Source organism: Typha angustifolia, chromosome 7 (assembly GCF_048772165.1).
Source record: "Typha angustifolia cultivar Huaian chromosome 7, ASM4877216v1, whole genome shotgun sequence".
NCBI lineage: Eukaryota > Viridiplantae > Streptophyta > Magnoliopsida > Poales > Typhaceae > Typha > Typha angustifolia.
This window is the reverse complement of record NC_133245.1, coordinates 3,055,617-3,078,026: the sequence shown is the minus strand read 5'-3', so window position 1 is coordinate 3,078,026 and position 22,410 is coordinate 3,055,617. Positions and strand designations below refer to the sequence as shown.

General features: G+C 38.2%; 2 protein-coding genes and 1 pseudogene across 2 annotated transcripts; 2 read left to right on the top strand and 1 right to left on the bottom strand.

Moving 5' to 3' along the window:
- The first annotated feature begins 465 nt into the window (after positions 1-465).
- Positions 466-2,019, top strand: LOC140762814 (GATA transcription factor 12-like). Its single transcript, XM_073100770.1, has 2 exons — positions 466-760; positions 1,014-2,019. The coding sequence occupies exons 1-2, from the start codon at positions 662-664 to the stop codon at positions 1,662-1,664; spliced, it is 750 nt and encodes a 249-aa protein (XP_072956871.1). The 5' UTR covers positions 466-661; the 3' UTR covers positions 1,665-2,019.
- A 3,099-nt stretch (positions 2,020-5,118) lies between these two features.
- LOC140762446 (YTH domain-containing protein ECT4-like) lies at positions 5,119-9,738 on the bottom strand. The gene is made up of 9 exons (XM_073100253.1): positions 9,514-9,738; positions 8,839-8,915; positions 8,558-8,711; positions 8,274-8,350; positions 7,569-8,141; positions 6,629-7,213; positions 6,309-6,521; positions 5,939-6,085; positions 5,119-5,763 (listed from the first exon to the last, which is right to left on the bottom strand). Exons 1-9 carry the CDS (start codon positions 9,539-9,541, stop codon positions 5,524-5,526), a joined length of 2,094 nt encoding a protein of 697 aa, XP_072956354.1. The 5' UTR covers positions 9,542-9,738; the 3' UTR covers positions 5,119-5,523.
- A 3,464-nt stretch (positions 9,739-13,202) lies between these two features.
- On the top strand, positions 13,203-17,382 carry LOC140762696 (uncharacterized; annotated as a pseudogene).
- The last annotated feature ends 5,028 nt before the right edge of the window (positions 17,383-22,410 follow it).

Here is a 22,410-nt window from a genome sequence, read left to right as displayed (position 1 = left end):
TAAAGCGCTTTATTAAAATTTTATTCGAGCACCTAATTTTTCTATTAAAACTAATAAATATTTTAACTAATTTGTTGTAGAAGTGACAAAGTTTGAGATTAAAGAAGCACATTTTGATTTTTTTTTTATATATATATTAAAATTAACATTTGTTGTGCAGTTGCAGATAAGTTAAAGATTATATTAAAAAAAAAAGATGAGCAAAAAAGTTCACGATTAGAAGACACCCTACCCTCCATCGAGTTTCAAAATTTGAAAAAAGAAAAGTTTCAAAATTTGAAAGGAGAGAGAGAGAGAGAGAGAGAGAGAGAGAGAGAGAGAGAGAGAGAGAGAGTTTGGTCGTGGGTACAAATAAATTTGGAGGGAGAGTTGTGGGGGGGGTGTGTGTGTGTGTGTGTGTGAATGGGAGCGTTTGGGTTTCTCCTGCCGACAAAAGAAGACGGAGATTAAAATAAATAAATTTAAAGAAAAGCCTGCCTTCATATAGAGGGAGGCAGCTGTTGACATACTTCCTCACTCTCCTCTCCCCCTCCTCTTCTCCTTAAAAACCCGTAGCAAGAATCAACCCATCGCACTCTCTCTCTATCTCTCTCTCTCTGTGTCTCCCTTTCACCTTTTCCTTGGTGGGTTTTGGTTGCCATCCAAAATTACTTTCTTGGACATGGATACCAATGTTTCAGTTTCCGGTGGTATTCTCATGCCGGAGTCCGAGTCTACCCCTTCTTCAGCGAGTTCTCCGTTGGAAGAGTTCATTCCGGGGGTATATTTCTCTTCTTTCTAATTGATAAAGATGGTGTTCTCCATTTACTTCTCTATTGGTGAAAAAAAAAAGTTGCAATTTTTACAATCTATAGGACTTGGAAGTAACTAATTTTTACCAGGATTTGGGGAATTGTCTGTAAGTAGCTGGTGTAATTTTGGGTATTATTCCCCTCTTCTTATGCATTGCCCATGTGAAATTTGTGTTCGTTTTCCCCTATCTTGAATGACAAATTTCCCATCTTTGCCTGCAGGAGGGAGGTGATGATATGAACCTAGAGTGGCTCTCCATTTATGTAGAGGATTGCCTGTCTGCAACTACTGATTACTCCAACATCCAGCCCCTCCCAATTCCGACCACCACCACCACCAACCCAAGTCCCCAAACCCCAACTATTCCAAAAACCCCCTTCCAAGACCCAGCGATCCCAGCCAAACCCAGAAGCAAGAGAAGAAGGATCATCCCCAGGAGCCTCTCTGGCTACAATATCGAAGACTCCTTCCTTTTGGCCCCTTCTGACCCACCCCTTCTGCAACAAACCTATTGGCTTGCTGACAGCGAGCTAATCCTCCCTAAAAAGGATGAGGAGGAGTTTGATAAGACACCGACACTTTCTTTGGTTGGAGAAGGAGGAGGAGGAGAGGAGAAGATTGGAAAAGATGGGTGTTTGGGGCAGCCTAGGAGATGCACCCATTGCCTATCACATAAGACGCCACAGTGGAGGGCAGGGCCTTTGGGACCCAAGACCCTGTGCAATGCATGTGGGGTGAGGTTCAAGTCTGGTAGGCTGCTTCCTGAGTACAGGCCAGCAAAGAGCCCCACTTTTGTGAGCTACAAGCACTCCAACTCACACAAGAAGGTCATGGAGATGAGGACGGCCATACTATCTTCCCACTCCAACTAAGTGGGTTTTTTTATTTCTTTTTTCTTTTCGGGCTTATGATGTAAAAAGAGGAGAGTATAGCTACTATATAGGAAAGTGGAGTCCAGATTGTGGTGTAGTGTTTCCTTTTGAGCATTCTATTAGGTGAAGCCTAGCCTATATGGATATTTTCTACACAATTTCCTTGTGTGCTTGAAGCTTTGTGTCTTGTTTGGTAACTTACTATTCTTTTACTTGTGATTCTTTGTTACACATAGTAATCAATCCTAATATGGTGAGATGAGTGTCTGGGGAAGACAACTGAGTCTCAAGGAAGTCTTTTGTAATCCTAGGTTATGGATAGTGTCAACTTTGGCATTTCCTTTTATTGTCAGATTTGATTAATTTTTTTAAAAAAATGCCAAATGTTACCACTGGGAGTTGAAAAGTAATACTAAAAATTACATCACTTGTTCTCAGTTTGTTTCATTCATGAGCAGAACATAAAAATGTTCTTGTCATGAATAAAACTAGAAATTAAAAAAGTTTCTTACCTTTTTCTTCTCTGTCTGTTTGGATTTTGGAACCATCCAGTGCATATGCCAATAGGAATTAAGTTGCCTTAATTGAACTCGGAATTGAGAATTTTTTTCTTCTCCTGCTGCTGAGACTGCTCTTAGCTCCAAGAACTGGAGAATAAGGAATAGATTCTACGATTCCAAGTGCTGCAGACTTTTCAATCCCAGTACTGTGAAGGTATGACATTCTAATTAATGTTAGTCTTTATTTCTCTGAAAGAGAAGTCTTTAGCATCTTCATTTGGGGCTTCATGTTGCTTTCAAAGGACTGCAGCTCTGATCAGTCTAGTTTCTATTACCTGCATGCATGTGCTCCCTATGCAAAAGTTGAATGGGCCAATTAAATGACCACTTCTCCTTTATAAATGCTGTGTAAATTCCAAATATGTGATTATTATCCAAGTTAAAGTGAGATTTAAGCTTGCATTTCTCATTGTTGCTGCTTGTGTTTTTTCCTACAATCTCTGTTCTCAAAATCAAAGAATTGAAGGCTTGTGGAAAACAAGTTTGGATTTTATTTGTTGCATTATTCTCCTTTTTTCTTTCAGTTGAATGCTTTTTTTTTTTCTTTTGGGTCTAACAAAACTAGTTTAACAGAACATGAATTCCTCACTTCTTCTCACAACATTCTCAATCATTTTTGCTGCTAAAAAGTGCAAGAAGAATACTCTCTGCTCTTAATTTGAAAATAACTCATGTATTCACAAATTTATAGCACATTATCCTGTGAATATCAATTAGCTAATATCTTGTTGTATTGAAGAAGAAAAATATATTCCAAGTGTAGTTCCTTTTATGTCGCCCTAGTTTCTCTTACTGTGTAAAATGATATATCTCCATCTCAAGGTCTTTTATGATTGGAGAAGAGCAACTCGACTTGCTTTATATATTTTTCACTTCCAGTTTGGTCATTACTCTCATTAGCTGGGGATTTGATATCCTACAAATTAATGAGATAAATTCTCATGCTACCACTACTTTAGGTTTAGTGGCTCTGTTCTTTTTCTGATGACTAGCTTGATAGGTGTCCTACACTTAGAAGGATGGGATAATCTATAGCCAAAGTTAGGTGGGCATAAAAGAGGGTTTTAGTTCGGCAAGGCAAGCACCTAAGAACACTAGAGAGTGTTAGCTAAATTCAGATATGATAGTGAATGCATGGCAAGAATAATAAGCCCAAATTTACGGGATTTTTATGCTTTGTTTGTATAAAGTCATTGAGCTATTAAAAGTCTCTAAAAAGAGTAGGGTTTTTCTTTCTTTCTTTCTTTTTTTACCCTAATCTTTTTCACGTGAGCGTGAGCCTTCCGCACTACCATCGGCATCCTCCTCTCTTTCCCGTTCTCTAGCCATTTAGGCTAGATGGAGCGGAGTCGTGCTTTGCTCTTAGGCTGTGTATATGTGTCCTTAACTACTGGATCGTAATAAATTCACGTGTTAACTTAAAGTCTTTGTGTCTACAAATCTACCAGAGTTATAAGGCCTTTCGGCTTGATACTGTGTTTATTAATAGTGACACTTAATGTAATAACAAGTTAACACTTGTGCTAAAAAAATATTACCCTATTCCTCGTCCTTCTTTGTGTATCAGGTTATAATAGTTGTGTAAGTATTTGAGCTAATAATATTAGATGCCTATAGATTTTCTCTTAAAATAAAAAAAATATAAATACATATAAATAAATAATATATATATATATATATAAAAGTTATTTAACTACTCTCTTAAATAAAAAACTATGTGGAATCACTTATGAGTTATGACCACCAACCTTAGTAAGTTGGGACGATCCTCACTTGCGACAAGTTCAAATGTAGTTTTATTTGGTGGCTTAGCTTGGTTTATCTTAGTTCGATAATTTAGTGAGTGTGTTAACTTAGAGGAGTGGCACCGCAGTTTGGATATCAACTGAATGAAATTTATATGTCAGACAAAAAACTTAGTGAGCTTAAGTGTATATGTATTAAAAGAGTCGAAAATAATATTTAACATTCAGCCTCTCAAGTAAATAAATAAATAATTCACATATGACAGAGTTGGATCACAAAACCACAGGGAAGACTCCAATCGCTCCGCTGGCATCTTATAATTCCCAAGGTCAAGTAACAATCACCTGCTAATATACACATACCTACAGCTGACATCCAGTTCGCAAGGAGATGCACTTGTACAGAGAACACTTTAATTTCTAAACAAAAATAATGCACAGCTGTAAGCCATCAAGTCATTTGATCGCTTTCAAAGCTATTTTAGCACAGTATCTCATGTTCTTCAAATCAGTGGCAATGGCACTTTCGTTTCACGACCATTTATACTTGACAATGGAGGAGAGCCAACTAGTAAAGCAAAATAGTTTTGAACAGTCAAGTTCAAAGCATGCACCTTTGAGCAGCATTATATGAAGCACATATATGGATACTCATAGCATAGCATATTTATGTGGAGCATATATGAATTAATGGACTTTTTTACTTCTATTTTTTAAGGAAAGGCGCTTCGATATGCTGCCATAGGAACATTCAGAAGTCGATCAAACACTAAGGAGCATCATAAAAGATAATCTACACCTCACTGCTAACTATAAAAAAGTTAGTTTAATCACATTTATAGAGACTTTTTAATAAAGTCCTCTCTTTTTTGGGATGACTCAGATATGCACCTGGCCTGTTTTTAATGCAATTCTCATTAAACTTAACAAAAAAAAAAGGCTCCATCTTTTCCAGATTAGAGCAGTTAGTAATAAAAAAAAAATGATGAGAAAAAGAGCAGGGAATGAACAACCCTACTAGACGTAGAAAAACATAAGTCGAATTGCATATATGTTTGATATATTGGCAAATTTGACTTATTGAACCCATCCTCCAAACATTCTAAACATCTGGTACTTGCAGATATAAAGCCTCCAACAAACTCAACCGATCACAAAAGAAAAGATATATAAAAGCACTAGTGAAAGCCAAACACTCATAAAAGCAGATAAAAACTAAAAGGCCGCTCAAAAACCACCGCCAAGTGAAGTATTTGACTCCAGAACATTTATCTCTAACCTCAAGAAAACATACAAAAGCTTAATAACTTTCTACAACCTAAAACACCAAGTTCCTAACATTGGGGGAAAGCTTGAGGTGGGGAAAGAGAAAAAGGGGAAATTAAAAGCCCGACTCAGTTCATGATCCTCAACTGCCTCATCCATCGGAATCTGCCTTCGGCACCCGTGACGTGAGCTTCTCATACATAGCTAACAATTAAAAGCAGGAAACTCTGTCGGAAGCCCGATCCCAGGGAGAACCAATGGCTACAGCTGAATGATAGGAGGACAAAGCTAAGCATTGGCAGCATCATTTGCAACAGCTCGTTTCTCAGTTGTTGGTTTAGCATCCTTCGGGGCAACACTAGTCACTGCAACTATGCCATTATCCTCCACTAGATTTTGTTCTCCAAATCCAACTTGAACAGGTTCTTTCTTCAGAAGAGTAACTGCTTCCAGAGGCTTCTGTGACCTAGACTTCCCATTTGCCCCATCGATGTCTTTCTCATCAGCAACAGACAGTCCGTCCAGAACCTGGAAAGAGTGAGCAAATTAGATGTATAATACATAAAGTTATAATCGACATTATCTCCAGCAAATATAATAATTTTCAAGCCAACTTAGGGGAGCAATATCTGAACCGGCCAATCTTATTGGAACAAGTTGCATATCTAAGCTACTGGCAGGAAAAAAAAACATCTTATCATGCCTTTCTCTGAAGCTGCTGTTGTTTCGCCCTTCTGTCTTGCATGATCTTCTGACGAGTATCATAAAAACTAAAATCATCCAAAATGGAAGTTTTGCAGACATGATCCTTAAAGATCTTCAGCACTTGAAGGCCTTGCTCGAGCTTCACCTGCAACAGCAACAAAGACATAGCACCAATGAACTCGACATTTCAAAAGTCAATGGAGCTAAAAGCAACTGGGAAAAGATCTGGGGTGCATGTCCAAGTATCAAATCCTTTAGAGTTTCCTACACAGACTAACTACCTAGATGCCAATTTATTTTGTATAATTCAGGGCAATCAGAAGGCTTGTAATATTAGAAGGCCAAAGAATTCTCTAGCGTTTCCTCACCTCCTGAGTGTCTCTACTATTTGTCACTGGTTTGTTCTCATTGTTCTCAAGGATGATATGCTTGAGCATGTTGTTGGGGACATCTTTTAGTATATGCCACTTGACAGCGAAACAACCATTCCACTTGTCTTGTTGCCAGTAATCCAAAGTCCTATCAAAATCAACAGGACCCATCATTTCGGCAACACCAACAAACTGACCACTTGTGTTCACCTGAAAAAGTAATGAGGAAAATGCTAAGAAATTGTTATGCAAAATGAAAGAAAAAACAATGGGAAGAAAAGAGCAATTACTGGAAAATAAAGGAACATTATACTTACAGAGAAAAACAGGAATACAGGGCAACTGCCTAGCTTTTCCTTGGCTTCGTGATATGCAGAATCGAGCTTCTTATTCCCATTAGGGGTGCTAGCCCAAACACTATACTTAATACTTTTATGAATATCATCCTCGCTGTATGATTTGATGATGAAAAACTTAGCATCTGTATGATTTTCCACAAAATCTGGCCTGTTGTAAAGATCCTTATCTACATTAGAATCCTCAATGTTCCCAACTGCAGGAGGGTTCTGTCCTTTCACAGAGATTGCAATAGTGGAACCAAAGCTCTTGTGGTTTTTGGAGCGCCCAGATCTCGGTCCTCTGTTCAGCTCACTCAGACCATCCAGGTTCTCATTGCAATACCCGTAAAACCCATTACCCTGGCCCCGGGGCTTGTACCTACTGTCCGCAAGTGCACCCCAATGGCCGCTTAATCTGGAGTCATAAAAATTTGATCCAAACCCCAAGCAGGGTCTAAGCAAATTCCCGCTATGGCCAAAGACTTGATTGCTTGGGTAAAGCCTGTTCACGATTCCAGGTGCTGCTGAGCCCACCCCAGATATCGGTCTGGGATTCTGCAATCCCTGAGAATAAATTGAACACAATAGTTTTATAATGAGAAAATGTTCCAATTGGGAGGAAAATAAAATGTTTACAAGATTAAGTAGAAATTACAAACTGAGGACATCGTACTTTATTTGTCATAGGCAAGCAATCTAAGATGTTGCTTCAATGGAAAAATAAGTTTGCAATTTCATATGCACCAGATAAAAAAATTATGATAACATATAACTCTTGAAAAGAACTGGCAAGTCCTAAGACTTATATGATCAAGCACTAGAAGAATACAATCGCAGAGGCCAAGCAACATGACTAAGAAAGACTACTTTGCCACATGATACTAATCATTCATAAAGTTACATATGATAGTTAACATACCACTGAATGAGTTGGAAGGCGGGGATTCTTATTTCTTGCTTGCGTACTGTTACTAGTACGTGAAATTGTTGAAGAAACAGGATTAGTTGTAGGTCTCTGCTGCCTATCAGGGAACATAGGGCCATTAAACCATTGAACAGGTGATCGGATACCATCAAAACCAAATCTTGGGTCCTGATAACAAGGAGGAGGCCCACCAGGTAAAACGCCTCTAGTATATGAGCCACTTGAAGGTAATGAATTCTGTTTACTCTCTTTGAGAGGTGCTGATCCGTTCTTTCCATTTTTATTTCCATTAATAGCTCCATTTGAGCCCATTTTGGCTGCCTCTACAGATATAGGAGCCTGATCAGCAGCAGCAGGGGTAAAACCTTTCTGTTGCAAGGCAGCCTGGTTTGGAGTATATGGCGCACTGCTGTGTGTCGATGGCTGATAATATGGTGCTGGAAACTGGAAATTTTGAGGTCCATATAACTGGCCATCATGCAGCATTGTGGGAATTGGAGAACCAGGAGAAGGATACGGACCATATGGAGCATAACCATACCCATGATGTATTTCCCCATAGACTCCCTAGAAGATCATGTAGAAAGAGAAAAAGAAAGGTAGAGCTCTTAAATACATAGAAAAATTGGCAGACATATTCATTGATGTAGTGCACAACTAACACCTGAAAGAAAATAAAGCATCATGGAGATAACTTACAGGTGAAGGCATCTCCACTCCCTCATGATTCACATATCTAGAGTAATCCTCCCACTCATTTGCCGATCCATCATAACCTGAAGTTTAACCAATTAAAATAGAAAACATTTTAACAGAAAGAACAGTGTTTGAATTCTTAACGACCACAAAACCTGCCTAAATTATTGTTAGCTAAAGACAACTACAAGCAAACAATATCAAACAATCAAAATCACAAGATAAACTTAACACTACAGTAGTAGGACAGAATTTTAAGCCTCATAATTAAAACAATTTAAGCTTACCTCCATAGTAATAAGTGGAAGGCGGGTACCCACTTGGTAGATAACAAACGTTCGCATCCATATACTCCTGAAGTAAAGGAGTCACAGATCGCTCATAAGATGGAACTGCTGTGCTCGAAACTGCACCTGCATTTCCATACTGATTACCAGAAGGCTGTTCAAAGGACATAGTATCAGCACCAACAACCAACCCTTGTCAATTTATAAGTGTACAATAACAGCCGAAAACTAGTTCCACTTTTATGGTATATCAAGAAGGAGCGGGAAGAAGAAATTATCACCTTCTTAGTAACCTCTGGAGCATCAAGGGCTTTGCTCTTCGGATCCAGCGACATCTTCTGCAGTAAATCAGTAGCTTCTATGATAGAAACATTAAGGAGAATCACCAAAATCAAGAATCACAAAAAAGAATCCCAGCTCAAGCAAAAAAACACATATTGAGAAACCCCAACAACTAAAAGTTCTTTCTTGGAATTAAGATAACACATGAAAAATTAGCAATTTTTGAAAAGGACAAGAAAGGCGTAGATCGAAAACACACCTCGGTCTCTCTTCTATTAGCAAAATCAATAAAAGAAAAAGAAACCCAAATACTAAAGCATGAGAATAACAGGAAAATGAATAAAAAAGGCACCTTTGCACGAGTTTTAATCCATCAAAAACGAGACGCGGGAAATCAAATACAGCATCGATATGTAGTTCGAAAGCCGATTCAGATCAGCTCAAGTTACTAAAGTCCACGTCTTTACAACACTAGGAAGCACAGAGCTCTGCTAAGTACACTTTAAAACTCCCGATCCAAGTGCAAACCCCACCAAAACCCTTAAAATATAGAACAAACCTCTAAAAAAAAATAGAAGAAACGAAAACGCTAATGTTTTCCAACACACAGATCCTATAAACTTACAAAACGGTAATAAACGAATCAAAAGAGCAGCAGTAAGATCCAAGGATACGGTCAGCCGCAGCAGCGACAGTAGCCATGATCGGATCTTGAGGTAGTGGCGCGGATGGCGGAGGTTCCGGTGGCGGCTGCTCAAACCCTAAGCCTAGGACAGAGGGGAGTAGAGAAAAGGAGGAAGAGAGGGACAGAGAGAGAGACAACAACAACAACAACAAACAAAAAAAAAACCCTAGGAGAGAGAGGAGTTAGGATAGCCGCCACGCGAGAGAGAACGAGGAGGGAAGAAAGCTTAGGCAAGTGAGTAAAAAAGGAAGGTTGCGTGACTTCGACCTCTCCAGTGACGGGATCTCTCCAGTTCTCATTCTCCCACCGCCGTTGCATTCGTAAGCTATTTAACCAGGCGGCTCGCACTGGACATCTCCAGTATCTCGTCCAGATTCAACGTCACCTTTTTGGAAAAGGTACACGATTTTTTTTGGCATTTTTTAACCTATCTAAATTAAAAATAAATAAACAATCCTTTTGCCGTAGTTTTCAAACTATTTACTATGCCATGTAAGCGCCGTATTTATAACATTATTACTATCTGGAAAATCGATTTATTAGAAATATTTTTTTATTAAAAAATGATATTATTAATGTAAAGAAATAGTTGTTCTCTATCAACACAAGTTATTAATAGCGAGCGAGCCCATATATTTCTTTTGGTGAAAGTAATTTCCTTAAATAAAATTAAAAAAGTAGCATTTCCACTTATTTGTTATTAAATATTTTCTCTTTTTTTTTTTTTTTATGTGCTTAACTCTATTATTCAAAATTAAAAATTCTACTTCCAGTTCAGGAATAAATCAAGCGAGACAGTGATACACTGTACATAAGGGAGAGGTGTAACCTGCATTTTGGGTTGTTATTCTTTATTCATGGTCAAAGTTTTGTACGAGACTTTAGATCAAGCATAAGTCATGGCAATTGACGAGAAAAAAGAAAGAATTTAGATTATATCTCTATCAAGAGAGAGGTCGAGCATTTTGTTGCTATTCCTCGATATGTGGTCTTATTCACGAATAACTCTCTCCTCTTCTCTTATCCATGAGCAACTGGCGACGAAGATTGCAGAAACCTTCACATGGAAGAATTTCCTTTTAAACCTTCACATGAGAGTTTTGATGGTGCAGTTAACTAATATTTCATATGCAGGCATTTTTATTTATTAACCTTGTCAGAGTGGTTGGTAGCTATTAACACACACTATATTGGCACGTTTTAATTATTTCAAAGAAGTGTGTAATGAATACTACTGAAATGATGAATAGCGATCCACATTCTATTTATTTTCTCTTGTCATATATAATTAAAAGGCCTCATCATATAACTTGAGAAGCTAGAAAGAATTCTTATTACCACGTACTATTACTTCACCATACACACACACACACACACACACATATATATCAACCAAGGACATAAATTCCAAGTTATTTCAACCATGTTGTGCTGTACCATAAGCAGCAATGGATTTAACTGGGGTTGTTCATATGCCATGTTAGGGACAGTGAGCTTACTCTATATGGCATGCACTTATATAACGCAAAGACTAATTCAATTTGCTTGAGAATAATCCACACAAGAACTCAATTCAGCGGTTATAACAAGCACACAATACAAGTGATCGCATGCCTTAGTAAAAGCTCTTTGAGGTGATCTAAGAAGGGTCACTAAATTGGCCAAACATTTGATTGGAAAGATCATACTGGTTAGCCATGGAGCCTGATCTCTGAGCCAGATCCGATCGAGACCCGTGATCGTGCGTGCCTTCGTAGATGATCCTCATGTTATTAGGGTCTGAAGGATGCCACTCCACCCTCTTCTTGACATTGCATCTCTTGTTCCTGCACTTGAAGTAGCTCCTAAACGAAGAAGAAGAAGAAGAAGAAGAAGAAGAAGAAGAAGAAGAAGAAGAAGAAGAAGAAGAAGAAGAAGAAGAAGAAGAAAGATATATTAAGATGCATGATATTGGCCTATATTAATTTGCATGAAAGAAACTTAGCAGATAGCAAGTATTTACCTTATCTTTTGAATGTTTCTGATATATTTCTGGCCATATTTCTTCCATTCATATCCATCTCCCGGTGTCACCAACTGGCTGCTAACATTTACATGCAGCTGCTCTCCAATGTTTTCCTCTTTCTCTTCCCTACAACTAGCACAAGGATTTGTAAATATATAGTACTGATCATAGAATAAATGCTCTTTAATCACAAATTCCAAGAGTGGAGAACCATGTACATCTCTACCATGTTACAGCACTTCATCTATAATAGCAACTCAATACTATACTAGCTTAAATAGAGAGAGAGAGAGAGAGAGAGAGAGAGAGAGAGAGAGAGAGAGAGAGAGAGAGAGAGAGAGAGAGAGAGAGAGAGAGAGAGAGAGAGAGGGCATACAGTGGGGTGGGCTGTGAGGATGAAGCCATGGATGTTGACTCCCTTAGAGAGAAAGACTATAATAGGAGAAGTATGGATAGAGAGGGGGTTTATTATGTGAGAAGTTGCTTAGAATAGTTGTTGAAACTTCTTGGAAACAAGGGAGATGATGTGTTCCTATGGTAATCCTCCTCGTGGCTAAAACGACGATAAAACCTTCAGTGGATTGGAATCTTTGCTCGTCTCTGGAAATCCCTGAGCCATACATTGTTTTGCTTTTGTGGCACGCCTATGGTTTCGTCATATGCATCTATACGTGCTGATATCATCTAACCGTGCTTCTAAGAAGTTACAGTTTATTGATAAGGAATTAAAATGCTTTCAGTCTTTTCTGTTAAATTTTTACTCCTACAATGAACTACTGCACTTTGATTATATATCAATTGTACTTATCAAGTACTGTCACGTAGAATATTTTAATTATATATCAATAATACACTATAAAAAACCTACCGCTATTTTATGTATTAAAGTGAGATAATATGTAAAGTTGTTTCCCATACTAACAAGGAAATCACAACAAAATGGAATTATAGTGTATGGGATAAAAATAATTTGTAATTGTGTTAATTGAAATAAGGAATAAAAATAATCAAAATGATCTTATTGCCCTTTCCTTATTTATAATTTTATTTTAACAACTATATATGATATTACTTACTCATGATTAAAATCCATTCCCAAAAAATAATCTATATAATATAGATACAATTACAAATAGCACTACAATAGTCTTATAGTATTTATATATTCGACATGAATCTAACCTTCAAAATGCGGCATAAAATGTCACTATAAATAGCAGAGATTTAGAGAAAGGTTTAAGAGGGGCAAAATTATCATCTATTAAAAGGGGATAACCCACCCCTTTAACAGTGTTTATCACACATAAGACCTGAGATTTAATATATATATATATATATATTAAACATGGTTTATCGTGTTTTTTTTTTATAAATTCCAGCCATTTAACACCTGTTTATTTCATTTTTCTGGGATAAATGATGGGTTTATTTCACAAAACAATTCCTTTTATTCCATGCAACCAAACGGACTGTATCTTCCAAGAACACATGAAGTAAGTTTGTTGGAGATATCAAGTGGAAATCCAATGTTATCACTACGCCAGAAATATGATAAGCAAAGATTCATGGTACTAACTGCAGACCATGACTACCAACTATTATACTACAGGTATATCTAAGAATGTATTGAATGATAATATTCCATAAAAAGAGCATAGTATCGAATGGGACATTTCATAGTGATCAAGTCTATCAAGCAAAAGGTTGAGCATTAGTAACATCCAATAGGCCGTGTTACTTACTTTCTACAGATAACGGATTCCAATGCACAAATGACATGAAAGCATTAGGCTGTAAGGAATAAGTTGACAATTAATAGGGATTTCTAAAGAAAGTTTACCAGAAGTATCCAAAGGTTAAGTACGAAAGTCTTTAACATTTTGGTGGGCCTTCTACTTATCACTTTCAAAGAATTAGGCACCAATCACAAAGCTTTCCAGACGACCAGGTAGGTACTGCTAGGAATCTTCCTTAGTGCGATATTGAAAGAAAGTCGCATGAATTACGGGCGATAATGTCCAACAACAACAAGCGTCAACTAGTTTGGCAGCAGCCAATTCCAGCAGTCGAGGGCTACAGAGGCTAGAGCTGGATCCAGTAAATCTTTCTTAACACTTGCTAAGGACCATGACAAGGTTGTTCCTGAGTCGGACCCACTCAAGCTGGTCCAAAATCCTGCCCAAAGAAACCTCCTGTCCTTGGCATATCTAAGTCAGTTGTCTCTCACTTGCTTCTTTTGATATTTGTAAATTTCACACATATTTATAGGGAGGGAAATCTTGATACTGACTGAAATTCTAAGTTTAGGTCAAGCCTTAGACAATTGTCGACTAGGGCGCACGTCGTCGGCTTCTCATGCCGCCTTTCTAGCCGAAGACCGGCGATGGAGCAAAGAACTGCACAGATAGTTGGCTGCACTTTGATAGAGAGCCTAAAATGCAAGGCGATAGAAAACCTGCGCTTTGGTAGGGAGCGAAACAAGCAAGGTGGGCAAAATGCCACTCAGTAAAGTCCCCCAAATTCTAAGTCAATCCAACTCCACTACCCTTCTTTCCGATGCACCTTGACTGGTTGACCCAAGAAAGTCTTCAACTCCCCGCTGCAAAACATTTGAGCTTAAATTTCCCTACTCACTTGTGGCAATTCCAAAGAGCCCAGGAGAGCAAATGGCCATTGCAGGTAGAACACAGGGAAGTTCCTTCTTGCTCTTCCTCGTTGTTCTCTCGCACCACTTGTCTCTATCGTGTCCCGTGGATCACAAGAAGGCTCTCCTCCAATTCAAATCCTATGTCATAGGAAAACCCACAAAGAATTCCTCCTCAGAGAAGCCTTTCTTTGGTTACTTCGACTCGTGGAACACGACCGACTGCTGTGCGTGGGAGGGGGTTAGGTGTGATCTCCGATCGCCTTCCCGGCCGATTACCGAGCTCGAACTCTCCGCGCTCGTTCCGCTGCAATATTATGCACCCTCCATGGCTCTGTCCCCTCTCTTTGGAATAAAGCCGCTAACTTTCATCGACGTCTCGGATAATTCTATCCAAGGAGAGATACCATCTGATGGCCTTACTGATCTGATAAGCTTGACTTACCTGGATATGAGCTCCAATGCACTCAACGGTTCCATTCCTACTGAGATTTTCAAGTTGAGAAGCCTTCAATATCTGGACTTGGGCAGTAACTCGCTTACCGGGATCCTCAGCAGTGATATTTCCCATCTTGTAAACTTGGTGGTCCTAAGCTTGGATGAGAACTATCTCAGTGGAAGCATCCCTCCTGAGATAGGTAAGCTATCAATGTTGCAGTCCTTGTCTCTCCGTCAGAACCAATTCAATGGGGAGATCCCTGCATCCATTTTACAACTTAAAGATCTGCAAGTCCTGGACTTGGGAAATAATTCTCTTTCTTCAGTCATTCCTGAGGAGATTGGGGCCTTGTACAACCTCTCCATTTTATCCCTGAGGCAAAACAATCTCACAGGGGTTCTTCCGTCGTCCATCATTGAGTTGGAAGATCTTGAGGTCCTTCAGCTGGACAGCAATTCCCTCACTGGAGTGATTCCACCATCATTGTTTCATCTCAAGAGGTTGAACAAGCTGTATCTCGGAGGAAACCGGATCTCTTGGAACAACAGTGCAGAGATAACTCCTAAATGCTTTCTATCCCGGCTGTCCCTGAGGGCTTGTGGCATGGTTGGAGAGATACCCGCATGGCTTTCAGACCAGAAGAACCTCGATTTCTTGGATCTAAGTGAGAACCAACTCACTGGAGGCATCCCACAGTGGCTTGCTGATGCAGAGATTGGAAGCATCATTATTTCTGATAACATGCTCACTGGTCCACTTCCCCCAAGCCTGTTTGATTCAAGGAATCTCGCGGTTCTCGATCTCTCCAGAAACAATTTAAGTGGAGAGTTGCCCAAAAAACATCGGCAATGCAGCTCTTGTAATGATCCTTCTGCTGAGTGATAACAATCTTTCCGGTCCGTTGCCTGCATCCATCACCAACATAGGTCGCCTCTTGATGATGGACTTATCGAACAACAACTTATCCGGCGACAAGTTCCCAGAGTTTAGCCCGGACACATTTCTTGCTTACGTTGATCTCTCCGACAACAATTTCAGCGGTTCCATTCCGGTGAGCTTCGGCCCACAGATCAGAAGGCTCGTGCTCGGTGGAAACAAGTTCACTGGATGGCTGCCTGAGAATTTAACCTCCATGAGCTTCCTCGAACACCTTGACCTCCACAACAACTACATCACTGGCGAGCTGCCGGAGTCTCTCACTGAGATCTCATCTCTCCATGTTCTAAACCTGAGGAACAATCAACTCGGTGGGTCCATACCTCATGCTTTATCTAACCTTACAATGCTCCAAATCCTTGATCTCTCTGGCAACAATTTCAGCAGCAATATTCCAACAGAGCTGGGAAGGCTCAATGGAATGATCAACACACCCACCACATACTTCACAATCTCTGATCTCTTCACCTTCTTAATTGATCTCAGTGATGTTACCGTGAACTGGAAGGGATCCCTGCGAAGTTTGGCACGCAAGAGCATTGACATCTACACCTACCTAGACATATCAGGCAACAAACTATCTGGTGAAATACCGACAACTCTAAGTGATCTCCAAGGTCTGAAGCTGCTCAACATCTCATACAATGAACTTGAAGGGGAGATACCTGCTAGACTTGGCGGACTAAAAAACCTGGAAAGCTTGGATTTGTCACATAACAAGCTTAGCGGCAACATACCTCAAACATTTGTGAATCTTAATCAACTGACTACCTTTGATGTCAGTAACAATGAGCTCGTTGGCCAGATTCCTGCAGGCGGTCAGATGTTGACGATGACTGATCCAAATTCCTATGTGAATAACAGTGGGCTGTGCGGCTTCCAGATTGTAATCCCATGCTACTTAACAGCAACAAATGATAAAGATCCCCAGTCCAGGGAAGATGAGGATGGCGAGCCATGGTATACATGGGAAGCAATGTTGTGTGGCTATCTGTCAGGCCTCCTTGTGGCAGTAACTACCTCATACTACACTGGATTTCTCTGTCCATCTCCAAAGCGGCAGCACAGGCCTAATTATCGCAGGGTTAGGAGAGGTGAAACATAATACATAGGAGTTTGCCGTGTCAATTCAGCAACTTCTTGTGGACAACAAATGTTGTAGTCATCTACTGTTCATCTTCTTACTCCACCATACCAACTCTGAGGGACTGCAAATAAATAATAAATATCTGCTGGTTTCACTGAGATATATGAAACCATTAAGTCTAACAAACATCATTACAAAGACGGTACCTGCACTTAATGATGTTCATGCAAAATTACCATGTGTCAATGGTAGAGGAAAAAAAGAGTTACTAGAAGATAAAGGCTTTCTGGTTATAATTTATTGGAGATTAATGAACTCTAATACAAATAATGGAAGCCCGGAAATGATAACTGATAAGCTATCTGCACACTGCAATAACAGATCACACAAATGGCTAAAGAACAGGATGGTAGCTCTCTACTTCGATTGGCTTCAACTGTAATTCCGCTGAAGATCAACCAAAAGAAACATAAAGACTAAGTTCCGACTAAATCTAACAGGTTGCTACATTTCAAGAAGATCACTGCTTGCGGCTGAGGCATAAGTACATAATTTGCTTATGCTAGGCATGATAGTCCAAAGATGATGTATGATGCTTGATAAGTTATGCAACTCATATGGAGCTACATCCAGAGAAAGAGGAAACACCAGGGGAGCAATTGAGCTTCTATTCACATGAACTGATATTAATAGCTAGTTGTTCCTTTCTCAACAAAAAAAAAATCACAGATATTCGTCTTAGGATCATTGGATGATACACATACAAGATGAACTTCCATCATCACCGTCCTCTGAATCTCCTGATTCACTGCATGGTAAGCGACAACACATTAAAATCAAGAAAAATACAATATAACCACAAAATGTCAGTAGAGAAGTGACTCAACATTACCCAAATGATTAACCCAAGTGTTAAATGATGGTGGAAGTAATGCCAGACTTGATAAGCTTTTCTACGCAAATTAATTAAGTTGCCTAATTAGTGATTTAGTTGGACGCAAGAGGAGGTTAGTAGGTTACACAAGAGAAAAACAAGTTTAAAATAAAATTTATTTCAGTCTTAGGAGAATCCACATAAAACATCACTTTCCTGTTTCAAAGGAAAACAACCTCCTAATACTAGTTAAAGTCAGGTTCCATATCTTTCTCAGTTCAAAAATATACAAAATTACATATCATTTTTCATCGATTATGTGATGATTATACAATGGCTGTGGGCCAATTAAACTGAAAAGCAAAATAAAAAAAAAATTACATTCCCTTTCCTAAGTAACATTCTACATGCAATCGGAGGTTTAAACCAAGTCTGAACAAGTGCTAACCAACCATGCTTTCTAAATAGATATACAGCATGGAAGAGTTCAAGGGTGTTCTAATGAGTAATAGAACACTTGTTACAACAGTACCACAATATTAAAGTCTGATTGAGTTGTTTGTCAGACTAGTATCAGTGTTAACACTGTCAAGCCAGCCAGCCAACTTTCAAGAACTATACTCCAAAAGATATTGCATTGTGATAGAACAGAAACTAGAAACATGCAAGTAGAACACATGTACCCACATAATTTCCAGATTATAATACCTTAATCATGAAGCATGTGGAAGAGTTTCTCTTACATAAAATCAATTAACAAATCAAAATTGTCATAATATTTTGTCAGATCAACAGGCTTCAAAACAGGACAATTGATGAGTCATCATAAATATTAAACACCATAAGATTATGGGAAGACAAAGAGGAAGGCGCAGGAATAAGTCATCAACTGACTTATAAATACTTTGAAATAGTCAGGAATTGAGCAGCACATGAAACAGCTGAATACACCGAAACATGTACATGTTCAATTTAAGTCAAGGGGAAATAGTTCAAACAAATAATGGCTGCACATAGCTCAGTTTATGCAGTAGAAAAGGCTAAAAGTAAGTACTTAGTGGAACTAGATTTACTAGAACAGAGAAGTTCTGGACATTGCTCAGTACTGAAGCAACAAGTTCTAAATCAATTAATTTTCTTCTTTCGAGTCAGCTAATATAACTTTGCCCTTGACCTTTAAATACCCAAATTATAAGTAAAACATTAATAATGACTACCTACCCTGCGTAGTAGTTGGAATCAGACTGTGATACAGTGAGACAGGCTAGTCAATGGAATTGTTACTACACCAGATGATGACACAAACTGGTAAACTGAGATGTTTCTTCTTATGTCGCCAAAACATAACTTGACGAATACTGCCTCCACCCTGCAGTCTAATCCAGAGTGTCAACATCCTAAACACTGAATCCAGCAAAGCCCCAAGCCAAAATCCTAGCGAATTAGATCTTCCAGAGATGAGACGTAAAATTTCTTATTTGTATGCAGAGATGATATCTTCCATATTTTTTAAACATGTACCGATCATGAAATGTATCAATGTAAGGGAAATTAATTAAAACTCTGATTTATTGAAGGCTGCCCTTAAACGGATTTTCCACAATAGTAAGCTATAGTCCAATTGATTCACAATAGAGAAGCATTTACAAGCAAGAATAGAGGTCAAACAAATTCCATTTAACCAGCAAAAAGTGGAACGAAAAATGTTGCGTTTCCTTTTCCAAGACGAGGGTCACATTCAAATATATGTGATGGAAATGGAAAAGATTGAGACAAAGAAGAAAATAAAGCAAAGAGAAAGTATTTAAAGGTTAGAAGGTAACATGTATATCCAGACAAGTAAAAATGATTCTATATAACACTTAGGCATGGGGAGCATAACTAGGCCCTTGAAAAGGAAAACAACTTCCCAAACCTTAACCTTTATAACCATATTATTCTCCAAATATAACCCTTTCATTACAAGAAGGATTAAGTTCAAAAACAACACCTGTGAAGCTAATCATCAAACACTGCTGATGAATTGCAACTCAAACTTACGAACAGTTAAGAAAGTGATGAGTAATGGAGAAAGTGCACTGCATGGATCGTCAGTGTTGTACTAATTTTACACTGCCAGGAAACATAGTCCTTATTTTGTCTCAAATTCTCATAGTGCAGCATATTCCTCCTTTTAAAACTTGAAATCAAGAGTCACAGAAGTCGGCTCAATAATTTACTTGTTCAGATGCCCAAGATAAACTACTTAATGAATCTATCTTCATATAAGCTCACGTTATAGAAATCCAGACATCATAGTATCGAAATTACATCTACTCAAACAAACATATCCTCAAGCATGAGAAATCAGTAAAAGGGTTTCTTGATGGTTGTACAAATTGAGCGATGATTTGGAGGAAGAGGAGGAAGAAAGTGAGGAAGAGGCCATCCGTAATTCATGATAATTTTGATGAAAATAACTGAAAGGAATGATCACATTGAACATATAGGCGGAAAAAAAAAACCTACCTTGGTTCAAACTCCTGAATCTCGGCTATTTCTTTCCCTAAAAAATCCATCCACTTCACATTCCCCTTTTCTGCTATGTTCGATTCGGAACTAGCCGTCTTCTTTAGGCTGCTCTTCAGATGGACCTCTTCCTTGCCGTCATTAACTCTATCATTCGCAACATCAATCCTCTCATCTGAAGATTTCTCCTCAACGGCTGCTGTAATTGGATTCAGACTCGGAGAAACATGTTTCTCATCCGCGGATTTCCGAAAACAAGGCAGGTAACAGCGCAGCGGCCACTTAGAGGAGCATAATAGAGGGCAATGGCACTTACAGAAGGAAACCCTCATCAAAATCTATTGGAGAATAACAGATCGCAACTATTTAAAACCCATATATCATCCCGGAGAGGCACCGATAATAAGCGACGGACCTAATTTTAACCCTTTCTTCCCCTCATAAGAATCCGCATCAATATCATCCAGATAAGACCCAAATGAGCCCCAAAACTGGAAAATTTTGATCGGAAACTGCTCAAAAGACGCAATCTTTCCCTGAGAAATCACGAAGACAGAATCAAATTCGCAACAAAGATCAAATTTTGCTACAATGGTAGAAATTTCTACCACCCAAAACAAGGAAAAAGACGAGAGAAAGAAATAAAAAACACAAAAAAGAGAACAGGAAGAAGAGAAAGTGGCTTACAGCAAAGGGGAGTAAATAAAAGGAATCCACCAACAAAGATTGTAACTTGCCTTGCCTTCGCCTACCCCACAAAGAGAAATCCCTAAATACCTCGAATAAATTCCAGTGCTTGGTTAAAAAGAACATATACCAAGGAAACTCTGGAAGATTATCAAACACCACCCTCCCAGAAAAGTGGGCAGGGGAGTCAAAACATGTGGATTTTTGTACAACTCTTTACTGGGAATTTCTACTGCGATAAAATATATCCTCAAATGAAGGTCATGACCACTCTACTACTGATGGAGAGGAAACCAAGGAAGAACTGTTCCTATTTTCTTTATCACCCTTATAACCTTTCTAATTATATTTCAATAATTTTATAAAATAACACACGACATCTACATCTCAACTATATTACAAATAAAAGTACTTTGTCTTCTCATTTGTTTTATGAGCTCTGAGCCACACACACCCTTCAAGCCTCTGAAAGAACATGGGCAGAAACTGAGAATAGATTCTCAGTAAAATAGTATCAAATTGAGCCTCCTGAACATTAAATCTAGTGAAATTAAAGAACTCGACCCCATCAGAGGCAAATTGAAAATATGAAACATTATTTAAAATGGATGAAATACTCTGCTCTTATTAAGCTAAACTTAAGATGTGGCCTGATGTTTTTCAGTAAATAAGACTCTATAGAAAGTACTACTATTCACAACATTGAGATCAAATTTTCTCTTGCATCTTTTGAGGTTCTGGGCCCCAAAGAAATGGAAGGATATGGCCATATGGGCTCTGGTGTGTTATTCTGTTCCACAAGTGGGGATGCCTAGAGATTTTCTTTTCTCATTTGGAATGCAAGATATAGTTTGAGAATAATTGTTGCTTTCATTTGCTATCACCTTGTAAATTGCTGGTGGCTCTAACTGCTTGATGACAATTTCACAGTTGCTATCAGTTTGTGGAGGGAGATATTGAAGCTTTTTGTCCTGAATAATTTTCTCATCCTAGTCATAGTACTAAACTATTTTAAGAACACACATACTTATCGATCATATGTGAACATTAAGTGTCTGGCAGTTTAAATCAATACTTATTAATTTCCCTCAGGATAACTAAAGTCAAGAGGCTTACTTCTCTCTCAAAATGGTACTATCGTCACTTCCTTTTCCTTCTTCACATAATCCTAATAGCAGATACGAAATTTAGAAGTGAATGCATATAAACAATGAGATATTAAGAGCAATCTCTTTGTTCTTAATATCAAAAGGTTATATGTTTAAGAAATCTCTTTTTTGTGGTTAGAAGAACAAACTGTTCTCTCACAGGATCTAGGTTCATAAAGGTGACATGATAGAATATATTGAAGCTGACAATAAATAATTATTCCTATCATGATTGCCGACCATAAATTACCATAATTTACTTCCTAATTAGATCTCTACCGAACTAGACCCCTAAAGAAAATTTGCGAATCCAATGCACCTCAAAATTTGCATACAAAATTAGATGCATTTTAAATCTATAAAAGTCAACGAATTATATAATTTTTTTAAAACTACTTAAAAAATTGTCAAAGTCAGAGAATATATATATATATATATATTTGATGTAAATCATTTTTTGTGGTCTTAAATTTTTTTTATATAAATTGCTAATTCGTTCATTAATTTACATTTCAAATTCGTTGACTATAATAATAATAATTTTAAAACACACATAAT

Excerpts from the sequence above, each read along its gene's own strand:
- LOC140762446 (XM_073100253.1), bottom strand. The coding sequence starts at position 9,541 with ATGGCTACTGTCGCTGCTGCGGCTGACC. Across the intron at positions 7,214-7,568 it reads GCCTTCCAACTCATTCAGTG|GGATTGCAGAATCCCAGACC; the intron begins GTATGTTAACTA and ends ATTTATTCTCAG. Across the intron at positions 5,764-5,938 it reads AACAGCAGCTTCAGAGAAAG|GTTCTGGACGGACTGTCTGT; the intron begins GCATGATAAGAT and ends CACTCTTTCCAG.
- LOC140762814 (XM_073100770.1), top strand. The coding sequence starts at position 662 with ATGGATACCAATGTTTCAGTTTCCGGTGGTATTCTCATGCCGGAGTCC. Across the intron at positions 761-1,013 it reads TGGAAGAGTTCATTCCGGGG|GAGGGAGGTGATGATATGAA; the intron begins GTATATTTCTCT and ends CTTTGCCTGCAG.